This window comes from Athene cunicularia, assembly GCF_003259725.1.
Source record: "Athene cunicularia isolate RWA chromosome 4 unlocalized genomic scaffold, athCun1 chr4_part1, whole genome shotgun sequence".
Taxonomy (NCBI): Eukaryota; Metazoa; Chordata; class Aves; order Strigiformes; family Strigidae; genus Athene; species Athene cunicularia.
In genome coordinates, this window is record NW_020799098.1 from 25,974,675 (window position 1) to 25,987,665 (window position 12,991).

Consider the following 12,991-nt stretch of genomic DNA (forward strand, 5'->3'; position numbering starts at 1 on the left):
CCTCAATACACTTTCAACTTCCAAGATGCAATTTTGCATGCATCAGACACTGAGGAATTTTAGGAACAGTCACACAAGAGCCTAATGAGAGATACACATGGAGAAAACAAGTCTTTTACTGGTTTGTACATTCTGGGCAAGAAAAAAATTGAAAAGGCACTTCAAGATTCATTGCCACCTAAAACTGATGGTTGCAAACTCAAAGGCTATGAATGCTTGATGAAAGAATTGTGGATGTCTACATTAAGCTTCCCTTTTGTTTTTTATGTATAGATAAGAGGTTATCTGTTTCTCTAGGCCTGTTCTCTGAAGACGTTTAATCCCAGTGCTTTCAGTCAATAGTTTCCCTGTCCTAATCTCTCTACACCTCCTACTGAACTACATGTTCAGTAGTTTCATAAGTTATCTTCCCCTCCATCTCCAATAAATTTTACAGTAAACTCTTAAGATTTAGGTACAATTTAGGTAGGCTTTAAAATTTTTGTTTTAAATTAGAGTCATTTCCAGTGGTTAGCAGTGATAAGCAATTATGATTATCTTTAGTCAATGGCTACAAGCCTTCCTAAAAAAACCTTAACTTTGTTAACTATTTAAATAAGATTCCATGTAAGAATCTGCTCTTTGTGGTAATTTTCATACTTTCTGCAGTCAAATTCACATGACACTCATTCCTACTACTGTTTATAAAACCAGGATCAGCTCTGGATAGAGGCCTAGCTCAGAACACGTAACATGAAAAGTTAAAGAGCACTAAAGCCAGAACTTAAACTTTGGACTTCCTACCTGACAAGTGTGTTTAGGGCATATTAGCTAACATCTCCCTCATTTTCTGAGCTAAAATAATCCTCTGGATTTAACACTTCTTTTATTATTTTTTTAAAATAATAATCATATTCCAAAGTTTTAGGTTGGGTACACTGGCTAAATAGCTCATTATCTCCAATCAAACCATTAAATTGATTTCATCTTAAGAAAAAAACGCACAAAAAGCAAAAAACTCCATTCATCTTTATCCAATTTTGAAGCATCATCAAATGTTCCATTTTGACTTCTCCTTCCAATTCTAGAATTTTCCAAAATCTAATTATTCAAGATTTGCTGGTTGAATAAAATTATAATTTGTGTACTTAGAAATGTATAAACTTTTCATCACAATCTAGGCCCACCAAACATAGTGGCGATTACAATCTTTTAAAAAGCTACAGCATCCCCTGTGTTAAATGAGTAAATTTTAAAGTTTCTTGGCAACCTCACAAACTTAATCTAGAGCTGTTTTGTGGGACTAATGTGACTGCAAACTTATTTCAACTGTTTAGATTCCAAATTTGGAAGTAATCTGCATAAACCATTTCCCACTCAATTACCTATCAACAGTCCAGATCACATTTCCACCATTTGCAAAAAATTCAAAAAGCAACCCCCCCAACCCACAATTAATAGGTTTTTTAAAATTTCCTACCTTGAGTTTGTTTCTTGTTCACTGCATTATCAGCTTTATGCCTTTTCTAAATTAAAAATGCACAGGGGTTAAAGAATTCCACTGACATGATAAAGCTTTCACACTTAAGATAAAAATCACATGTATTACCCCCTCCCACTCATCAGTTCAATAAACAGATGTAAAAAACATTTTAAATAGGACTATGGATTAATTGCATAGTTATGATCATCAGGAAAGTCACACCCGTTCCAGGCTAATTGTGTTGTACTACAATGTCCTCTCACAGGCAATCACTATCTAAACACATTAAGGAAGTGGTCCATTTGTGTACCAGAACTTTTCCCTTTCCTGCAACTGAGAGTAAAGATCATGGAACCATTCTTCATACAAGTGTCTTCTACAGATCTGAAGTCAAGCAATAACTGTGTAAGCATATGACTTCACTTCCACATAAGTGCCTGCAGACTTCAGCAACAGTAAAAAACAGAAGAGAAACATACAAAGAAAAATCCACAAAACCCTCCACCCTAAACAGGCCATGAAGTTTCTGGGTTTTAATACAATTATGAGAAACCTTTTGATGCAACTACTAACCACCGGCATTTTCAAGGTATAAACAAACTCAGCTGCAAAAATCTTAGGAGACTACTAGTTTAAACACAGTGATTAAGAGTAATGTACTTAGTTCTTCCTGAGCAGGAGCATGATTTGGAAAATTAATTTAAACAGAATTAGCTGGTTTAGGTTAAGCTTTTTGAATAGAGCTACAGAATTCATGCCTTTGAAATACAATCAGAAACAATCTTGTAAGTTGAAAGAAAAATAAGTTAAGGGATTTATTACTAATAGAATGCCGGTATGACTCTGAGCTAGCAGCTCTTAAAAGGCCACCTTATCACTTTGTGAAGACTAAGTTACTATTTTTCTACTAGATTTTCACAGATTCTCAGCAGATTCTCCTTTCCAAAAGATGGCTGATCTCACAGATAAATAACCTTAGATGAATGGAAAGGCAAAACATCTTGACCAAAGCAGATGTTTATTTGTCCACACAGAGAGTTTCCTTCAGCCTGAAAAGTCTGGTGTGAGTTGCTTTTTGAGTTATGCTGGGTGACAATCATTGGAAATTTTATGACATTGCACGTCATAAATTTTGCTAGCACATCTGAAGCATATTCATGGACAGCATGTGTTTTCCATATAATGTATCCTGCTAACATCTTCCGCTTCTTGGAATTTCACTCCAGAAAGGAAGCATGCGGTTCCTGAAAGCATTATTTTGATAAGTATATTTGTTGATATTGATATATAAGGTTTCCATCCACAAGACAATTAATCTTGCTTAATGTTAGATGAGATAACCATTCCTGGAGATACCAGATATCTCACTGTGTAAAGAAACTAAGACATAATGAAAATTAAAGGTTAAGGGAAAACACACTGAATATTTTACTATGCATCAAGTGGTCAACTTTCACAGGAAAAATAGTACAGCTGTCAGTCAGCCAAATACTCTGGCATGATATAACCAGCAGGCAACATTTGATTTCAACAAATAAGCAAATAGTTTTGTTTGGACTATGGTCTGTAAAACTCAGCTGTGCAAGTGAGAAATTCATAAAGTTAGCATCAGCTGTGTATACACACAAACACACACACATATATATACACACACAGAGCCTTTAAATTAGCAGCTAAATTCTCCCATTCAGTTTCAACGAAGTACAGCAGGAATTAACTATGTCCTGAGGAACTGTGTTTCTTTCTGTTAAGTTTACATTATCTGATATGCTTTTAGGTACCTCTGTAGTATTTAGTAATGAGAAATTCATTGTTTTAGCTGATACACACAAAAACCTCTAAACCTATTCCCTGTCTTCCTACACACACCAAACTGTACACTTCAAGTTGCAAACAGCAAATGGTACAAACGAATGACACAAAAGAAAAATGAGTGGATGAGATAACTTTAAAGAGGACACTTTGTACAGTAGCAGCAGCCTCAGTTTTATATTTGCCTAGACACCAACAGATGGTTTAAGTCTGTAAGCATTAACAGCAGAACGGTTAAAAATATCTGAAAGAACATGAATTGATTTTGTTTATGCAAAGAGAAAGCAACAAAGACACTTAAGGAGAAACTGACTATTGGGCAGCAAATACTAGAAACACAAAACAGAACAAAAACATTTGGTGGAAACATCATTGCCTCTTGCAGGACCACTCAACCTTGTCACTCAGGAGTAACCCAGGGGTCAATATAACCTGCCTACATCCATTCACACAGAGGTAACTGAGGAGAAGATTGAGTTTACTGTTATCAGCAGGAAAGGCTGCCCAGCCACCCTCCATTTCAGAGCTTTGCAGCTCACTGCTCTTCCCCTTGATTATGTTTCTGCACATTGCAATTCTGCTCAAACACAACAAATGCGATGCTGCCAGAAAGCCTACTATTTGTGTGCAGGGAAAGACTACACTACCTGCACCTTTCCAAAAATTAAGAAAACAGCTCACAATATCTTAAAGAAAAAAAAGGGAACACTACTCCTCTAGTAGACAAAACAATCTGCCATATAATGATCTCTCTAACTTCTTGTCCTCCATATAACATTTGCAGAACTAAAACAGGAGAGGATGAACAAATTCTTAGCATCTACAGTGATTTGGTAAATGATCAAGAATAGTTCCTTAGAAACAAGAGTCATCTTCTGAAAGACTCAATTACGTTATGCAAATTAGAAAGACATGTTCTACCATATGCTTTCAGTGAAGAGCAAGCAGGAAAGTACTCAGAAAGCCTCAACATCTTCTGTATGAAGTGAAACAGACCCTGGAAGTCCTTTCAATACCCGCAGATTAGAAGTCACCTGACTGGACACTTCCAAGTCATGACAAAATCCCAGCTCTTTTAAAGTTTTCACTCAATGCAAGAAGAAAGCAGAAGAACCACTACCATAAACAGTGACTGGAGAGAGCCAAGGAGAGCTTGGTGTAGGTGGAGGCACCTGCCTGACAAGAACAAGCGTTCCATGACTATTCCTGGCCATCAGGCATCAGCAGATCCCACTTAGCACCAAGACATAAAAGACTAACAATAAATTGCATTGGGCTAGAGCAACAATTAAAAATGAAAAAGGCTGATTCCCCTTGCTGTCTACTAAAACACGCAATGTCACAACAGTGAAATCAAGGATTTTATGCATGTGACTTTAGAAACAGAGAAATGCATCAGATGCATGGACCTGGATTTAACAACTGGTGAAAATCCATTTTTAAAACCTTAAAAATGGCACATCAGTGACCTGTACTCATTCATCTAAAATGCATTGAACTAAACAGATTACTATTCTAAACATACTAAAAAAGTGTCACATTATAATTATAGTAGCAATTTAAAAGATACTTTTTAGAAAGGTCCAGGAATTTAGTCATGAAACAAAAATCCATCTAGTTTTGGGTAAGGAGGACAAGTGAAAATGCTTGAGACTATGCAGCCTCCTAGATCCTCAAGTCTGAGTTCCTCAGGGCTTTTTTTTTTTTTAATAAGGCACCTCAAATAAAGATGTAAAAATAAGAATCCTGGCATGATTGTTTTTTTATTCCTACCTTCTTCATGAACTAAAGCCAGAAGTTCTCACACTTTTCCTATAAAATGTTAGTCTAGTATCTCATTCACAGATTGATTTTAAATCCAGCTCACAAGTATCATTAGTGGGAGTAAAGGACTCTATCCCTGCAGGAAGGAAAAAAAGAGTATTTTCCTAACCAAATTAATACTTAGAGGTTATTTGGCTTTAAAATAGATTCCACTTGAGATGAATTCAGTAGCTTCCAATCTTCTTTTTAGCAGAGCCCTTGTTTGAATAAATTGGCAGTATTCTGGACTTGACTGGCTTCTGTGGAGTCTGTGGTTCCAGTTCACACTTTAAAAATATGCTTGTATTTCATTAATGAGAAGTGTTTGAATAGAAGCCATGTATGTAACAACACTGTTTTACTACGCTGTCACTTGTACATATAGTAAATACACTTTCAAATCATAACACCATATTCTAAAGATTTCATCTTCCCAAGTATGTAGCTTTAGAAGCTTTCAAAAGCATCCAGAAGGCAAGAATGGTTCAACAGAGAATTATTCAACAAAATTTTTGTAATATAATCTATGAAAACTTTGAAAGCTATTTACAAAATATTGCTAGTAAATACTTACAATATCCTCTATTATCTCCTTCACTGCAGCGACAGCTAAAATAAATAAAAGAGGGACCAATGTTGTGTAACGGCCTGTCGGTGATACATCTGGTATTTGCTATTAAAAAGAAAAAGAAAAAATTGTGTTTCAATCAGAAATGTAAACAAATTTTAATACAAGAAGCAGTACTTTCTGTGCAAATATAGACAAGGCAACTGGATTCACTTTTTAGACATGGTATTGATTATTTCCAAGAGAGGATTATTGTCTTCAATTCAAAAGAAGATGATAAAACAACATTTGCATTTTAAATAGCAGTAACAGTGGAGTTACATCCAGAGGCTTTAGCTTCTGGAGAATGTTCACCTTCCTTTTCTGTGTTTCAAATTTAGAATATGTATTTATAAAATACAACGAACTTTTTCAGTTTAGATTTTTGTTAGAGTGGACACAAGTCCAAGCTTGGGGAGGAGTGGCTGGAGCTGTCTAGAAGAGAAGGATCCGGGGGTTCTAATTGACAAGCAGCTGAACATGAGCCAGCAGCGTGCCCAGGTGCCAAGAAAGCCAACGGCATCCTGGCTTGTATTAGAAATGGTGTGACCAGCAGAAGTAGGGAGGTGATAGTGCCCCTGTACTCTGCACTGGTGAGGCCACACCTGGAGTGTTGTGTCCAGTTTTGGGCACCTCAATACGAGAGAGATATCGAGGTGCTGGAGCGAGTGCAGAGGAGGGCAACAAATCCGGTGAAGGGCCTGGAGAATAAATCCTATGAGGAGTGACTGAAGGAGCTGGGACTGTGCAGTTTAAGGAGAAGGCTGAGGGGTGACCTCATCACTCTCTACAGCTACCTGAAAGGACATTGTAGAGAGGTTGGTGCTGGTCTATTCTCACAGGTGATTAGTGACAGAACAAGAGAGAATGGCTTTAAACTGCAACAGGAGAGGTTTAGCTGGACATTAAGAAAAAAATTTTCACAGAAAGAGTGGTCAGACAGTGGAATAGGCTTCTCAGGGAGGTGGTAGAGTCACCATCCCTGGATGTGTTTAAGGGTCGTTTAGATGAGATGTTGGGGGATATGGTGTAGGGGAGAACTTTGCAGAATAGGGCTGATGGTTGGACTCGATGATCCCAAGGGTCTTTTCCAACCTGAAGGATCCTATGATTCTATTTTTACTTCCTTACAGCTTTAATCTCCAAGAGATATTTTGTATCACAGTAGTTACTAACCAGATTATTGAAAGAAACCCATTTTTGCCAAGCAGGTCTGGGCACAGATGATGCAAGCAAATGCATATGTAAAACAAATGCTGAGAACATGCAGCTACTCAAGTGATATACATGGATGATTATTCGTAATAATTTTTATATTGACTATAGTTGTTAATGGGAACATTGATGGGTGAGAGGACTGCTGCCTTAACAGACTTATAGTAGTTAATATGGGCCATATGACTACAATGAGATCTTTGCAAGGATATAGTACACTAAAGTGGTGCCTCAATGTGCTTAGCAGACATCCTCAATTTCTGAAAAACAGCCAATGTTATGTATGAATGATACACATTTCTTTTTGCTACACCACAATGTGCATTTGAAAGAAAACAGGATGTTATATGTACATATGCTATGTTTCTTGGAGTAAGACCAATATTGATCTATTTACCAGGTTACTCTAGGCCACATTTTTCAAGCAATTATGTGGAAACCAGGCAGAAGGTTACTGTTGGGGAAATATCTATGTACTGGCTACAAGAGAAAGGGATCTATCACTTCTCCAGCTATTCCTACCCCTTCTCTCCTCCCTACATGTATGATCAAACTTCCACATTCCACTTACAAATTATTTTCCAGGCAAAATATGAAAGCAAAAGGGGCACCAGCCTGTACCCTGGTTCCATTACCCCATATTTCTTACTCCTGCCATTGTGGTCTCACCAATAGCCTGATAGGAAATGGTGGGTGAACTTTTAAATCCTCACATTCCACTTCCTCCACCCCAAACACCTACCTGCCAGCCTCTCACCCAGCCCTGCCAAGCTTCAAACAGCTTCTAAACCTCACCAGCTTGATGTGCACAGTGGCACCACAAGAAATGCTGCTGGACCACTGGATTAGCCTGAGATGCCAGGTGGGGTCAAAGGGCTGTTTATTAAGAAGTCACAGGTTTGCAGGCAGACAACCTAATTAAATGTTGAACTTGAGATTTTTTATGCTTAGAAAACAGTGTAAGATAGCTGTATAGACATATCCTAACAAACTGCTCTAAGCACTTAGAGTGGAAGCAAAGAAATCTGAGTAAGTACTGAGGAATAAACTTTCACTTGCTGAAACATCTGAAGTGAGAGAAGAAAAAGTACACATGGTAGTATATGTGCCATTATTTTAGTAATTTTTTTGTTTGCTATGTCAATTCCTAACTCTATGATCTCTACAACTAGCAAATCAACACATTCTAAAACATACACTGGAAATTATGCAGAAAATGTGTTTTTATCAAATATGATTAAGAACACAGAACTAGCCAATCGTAATTATCACTGCACATGCCCAGAGTTCAATTTTCATTCATCATCAGCTATTGCGTTAATAGAACACAATACCTCACAATCTGCTTTATCAACTTGAATTACTGCAAAATTAAAATATTCTCATATATCTGCAAAACGTTATATACTTTTTCAAAAATGCCTCAGTAAGCTTGGTCAGGGATAGCCCTTTGCAAACATACTGAATGAAGCTACAGTGGTGGTATAGAAAAGGACTGTGTGCTTTCTTCCGAGTTAGCACAGTTAACCAGCTGGGATATGGGAAGTAGCTGCTATAGCAGTGGATTCCCCTGCTGTTTTTGTTCAATCTAGACCCAGCTTCAATCCTTACCAGCTACACTTCAAGAATAAATAATCATTTCTCCCCAGCTGCAATTCCTACACCTCAAAACAGACTACAGGATTAAAGTTCATAAAGTTTGGGGTTTTAAAAGGCAGTATCCTCCATTAAGAGAAGTGTCAGCCACAGGTAACATTTTTCCATGTATGCTAGATATTTTTAGCTGGGATTTTCCTGCCACACGAGTCTTTTCTCACCTGACAGTACTTCAGCTATACTTAATCTGTTTTACAGGAAAACCTATGTGTGTATGCTGTTATCTCCAAGGAGTAAAAAACCCCACAAACCCAAATATTTATTAAAGGTATGTTTACACAATTCAGATATTCTACAAGGTTAATGAGCTCAGAAAGAACAGTAGACCAACATCAGTATCTCTGCAAATGTCTATGTTATAAATGCTCTTAGCAAGTTTCAAACATTAGCATCTTCTTGTTGATCTTACCTGAAGTAATGCAATAAAAAGAAAAAATGCATTAGCAGCTCTTCTGAACTGGGAATAAAGGAACCTTGGCAGGAATGTGATTATGTTGTACTTTGCAGTGCTGAGAGAAAAAGACAAAAACAGGCGCTATTATTACAGTACAAAATACTCCTTCCCTCTCAGTTATACAAGCTTTCAAATTAAACAGAACCTTTTGTGATTTCTGTGCTTGCAAACAGATTTGTTTTGGCTGAAACAGAAACCAAAAGACTTATACAGAGACAGTCCTGCAGGCGACCATGAACCAGCTAACCCAGGGAAGCACCACCACCCACAGAAACTGTTGCAAGCTTCCATGTTGAGGCAAGAAATTCCCTTGTCACCTCTGCCTGATCTGTGGGAATCAGTCAAGCCCTACTGCCACTCTGTTACAGGCAACGAGAAGAAAAAAAGAAATATAAGCTAACAGTCAGGCAGTTGCACCACCGTTGAGGCTCCAGCCCTGCAGGTCTTGGGCCCAGAGGAACACCCTACCCCACAAGCTATGGCATATGCTGGGCAGGCAACTCTGCGCAACAGCTCCAGTTCAGACAAAATTCTTGGGGAAAGAGGTATAACAAGCCTAATGAGGAGGGTGCTAAATCAGAATTGAGGAGCTGTGGAGCTTCTGTGCTGGGTGTGAGTTTGCACGATTCAATGCAAAAAGCCCCAACAACAGGATCAACTGAATTTAAATGATGCATTTAAGAAATTATTAAAATTATAAAATTCTATTGAAAGATTAAAAAACTATACCCTTAATTGAATGTAAAGTTTACTTTTTTATTTTTAAACTGATAAATATTGGATACTCTGTAAGTTTTTGCTAGGCTGGAAGAACAGAATACAGTTTATCCTAGTGTAATGATTTCCGCAAAGCCATCATCACAGAATGTTTGAACACCCAGTTCTTTGTCAGCCTTACATTTAAGAACAGACTGCTACCATCTAAGGTCCTAAACCAGTAAGGAAATAATCATGACAAAAACTGATAAGCTGAAGACTTGGAAGTCTATTTTAACCCCTTTCAAAGTTAGTAATATTTAACTTCACACAAACCAGTCAATTTAAATGTGGAATGAATGTATTCTGCAAAAAGCTCAGCACTGTCAAGAAGCAAAGGGAAAGACAGAAAAGGCATGTTGTGTGCGCAAACAGAACACATTATAAAGTCCACGAAAAACTCCCACCATGTTATTCTCAATGTCTATAAAATTTCTGCTTATATCAAAGGTATTTTCAGAAAAACATACCTACTTGGGACAGGGATATCTTTGCTATTCATTTACTTTGAATTTTAACAACAGAATTGAGGATCTTTTCAGATCTAAATATAGATTATTTATGAGTATTCAGTGTATTACTTAAAATTCAATAACAACTAACAGAGAAGCTGCACCATAAATCATCACCAGAGTCCTAAAGCCCAAACTCAAAATTAAAGCAGCCACAGCATCTCTGCAGCTGGTTGACAGTTTCCAAAGCACCAGCAATGCCATGCTCAAGAGAAGTACATCCACATTGGCATCCAGCTACCAGAATTATATTCAAAGATGAACTAAACTTCCACTGAACTGAAAGCTGAAGAACAAATCCATTCTTCAGGGGCATGCTGATTGTGCAGCTGTAAAGGCAACTCTTTCCCAATCAAGACCTTCTTCACCCCATTCTTAAAAATTTGGAAGGTCGCCTTTGTAATTGAAACAGCTTGCTGCTCTCAGTCCACTTCATTCTCCCCTCCATAGTCTGAGACTGTAACTAGTGGTCAAAGGAAACGGCAGAAGCAGAATAAACAGTCTTTCCTTCATTTTTGCTACGCTATATGCAACGTTCTGAAATTCAGTATGTATCAACAAAAATACCTGACATGATTATTGCAGAATTTGGTTAGCTGGGGCTGATTGATGAATATAGTTCTCAGTTCCTCTTGATCAGCTAGAGAAGTTTTCTCTGAAACATCATCTGTCTTCTCATAGCCTGTAAAAACACATCATGATTTTCCATATAAATAGATATACACAAAATTCAAGTCACTTCATGACAAAAAAAAAAGACATCTATTGTGATTGTGAACTCAATGCATTTGTCATTTCTTACAAATACAAGTAATATTCATTTAAAAACAAAAGTTTCAGTCTTTAAAAAAAATTTAATTAGATATGAAGATAAAAGGTATATAGTCAATATGGTCCGTATACAGTAATGAATAATAACTGTAAATCTGCTGAATTCATGAGTACGCTTAAATAGCTTGTGCCACTTCATGGCAATATGAATTATGGTCTATTGATTCATTAGAATCCAGAAGTGAGTATACAAAAAAAACCAAACCACATTAATTTTTCCACCTCTCCCAGCTTGATCTTGAGTTAAAAACCTACAAAATTCTGGAAATTACTTCCAATACTGAGGTAAATGTTTTAAAAGAAAGATGCCAAGAGAAATATATGAATGCTAACATAAAAAAGTATGAAGTTCAAGAATGTAATTCAGAGCAACATGTAGTGAAAAATGCAGTTCTCTGACAAGCATTACACACTCAAAAGATCTTTATATTGTACAGAGATCATTCAGCAGATCAGTTTCAAGTTTTGCATGTCAAAAGTTAACATTGGTCATTGCTGAATTTACAGGGAAGACATATTTAAGGGATATTTACTATAACCTTTATACAATTCATTTAAAACTATTTAATCTATGTTCCTGCACTATGTCTGCCCAATATACACATAACACACTTTCCCCTTTGTGCTTCTTTTAAACTAGTGTTACACACATGCACACACCCTATAGTAGTGTAACAATTAGGAGTTTGGAAAAGAATGCATAAATATGTAAATTTCTTATAAAAACTTTATGAAAATTTAAGCATTAATCTCAATGGTAGAAAAAGGGTTTACCAAGAGGATGTCTGAACAATGAAATTAAATACAAAATCATGTGTCTCATATAGCCACCTTAAATCAAAATGATTCTATTTGTTTGCACAATCACCTGTTCTGAGAAGGACTCATTGAAAGTAAAACACGGGCGTGGCATAAATCAGCCACCAAAAAGGTACAAAACAGTAACAATAATCTGTGTGTGTATAGCTTCTTGTTGAATAAGCACTGTTCATTCTGTATGCCAAATAAGAAAGATACATGGAAAAAAAATAATGTTAGCTTGTAACTGAATTAATCATGAATGCATGTTAAAGATAATTAAGGCTGTACATGAGAACTTAAAGCTTATTACTAGCACATTCTATAAATCCTTACAAACAGGTTATGCAAAATCCAAGTCATCCTCCAGTCCACTGCCCACTACAGATCCTATTATATCAGAACATATATTTCAGACACTACCTTGCAAGGTCAAGTCTCCACACACTGTGCAAAGACTTAGCAGAAAGTTGTCATTCCATGCCATTTCCCATGCAGAATTCAGATTTCATTACACTGCAGGAAATCCCCATTACTACATTCTTCCACTGCACTTTCTTTATTCCCTTCCTTCCAGTTTCCCCAGCGAAAGGCACACATCCCACAAACTTCTATTCAAATTTCAGTATTTATCTCCAAAAGACCCTTCAGAGGAACGGCAGCCAGTCTAACAGACTGGGCTCACCTGAACAAGTGTTCACACAATACTCCTTGGCTCAGGAAACCACAAGGGCACATGTGGCTGACTAAGCATGCCACTTCCTATTCTTGTCATTACCTCTCTTTGGAGTGACAACCATCGCACAACTGGCTACACATGACCTCCAGCACACAACTCCGTAAGTGTGTAACCCTTCAACACAACTGGATACAGGCAGACCTTTAAGATGACTAGGTTTTCAGCCAAGCCACAGGTGCACATCCAATCACATGTTTATACCTGACCAACCCCAAAGCCATCACACAGCAAGCACAACCGTTCCAGGTGTAGAACATTTACTTTCCAGTTGCTTGATGAAGGATCAAACATGAAGTACGGTTCCTGTGAGAGCATGTCGATGGAAAAGTTGGAAACTATCATGTTA

The 12,991-nt window shown here is 37.2% G+C and overlaps 1 protein-coding gene across 1 annotated transcript in view; it reads right to left on the reverse strand.

The window, feature by feature from the left end:
- Positions 1-12,706, reverse strand: part of ATP8A1 (ATPase phospholipid transporting 8A1) — a 113,508-nt gene extending 100,802 nt beyond the window's left edge. Inside the window, exons 1-5 of the mRNA XM_026846964.1 lie at positions 12,685-12,706; positions 10,845-10,959; positions 8,965-9,064; positions 5,652-5,750; positions 1,460-1,505 (exon numbers count right to left, since the gene is read on the reverse strand). Coding sequence (XP_026702765.1) covers positions 1,460-1,505; positions 5,652-5,750; positions 8,965-9,064; positions 10,845-10,959; positions 12,685-12,706 — 382 coding nt within the window. The remainder of the gene's footprint in view (positions 1-1,459; positions 1,506-5,651; positions 5,751-8,964; positions 9,065-10,844; positions 10,960-12,684) is intronic.
- Between the last annotated feature and the right edge of the window lie 285 nt (positions 12,707-12,991).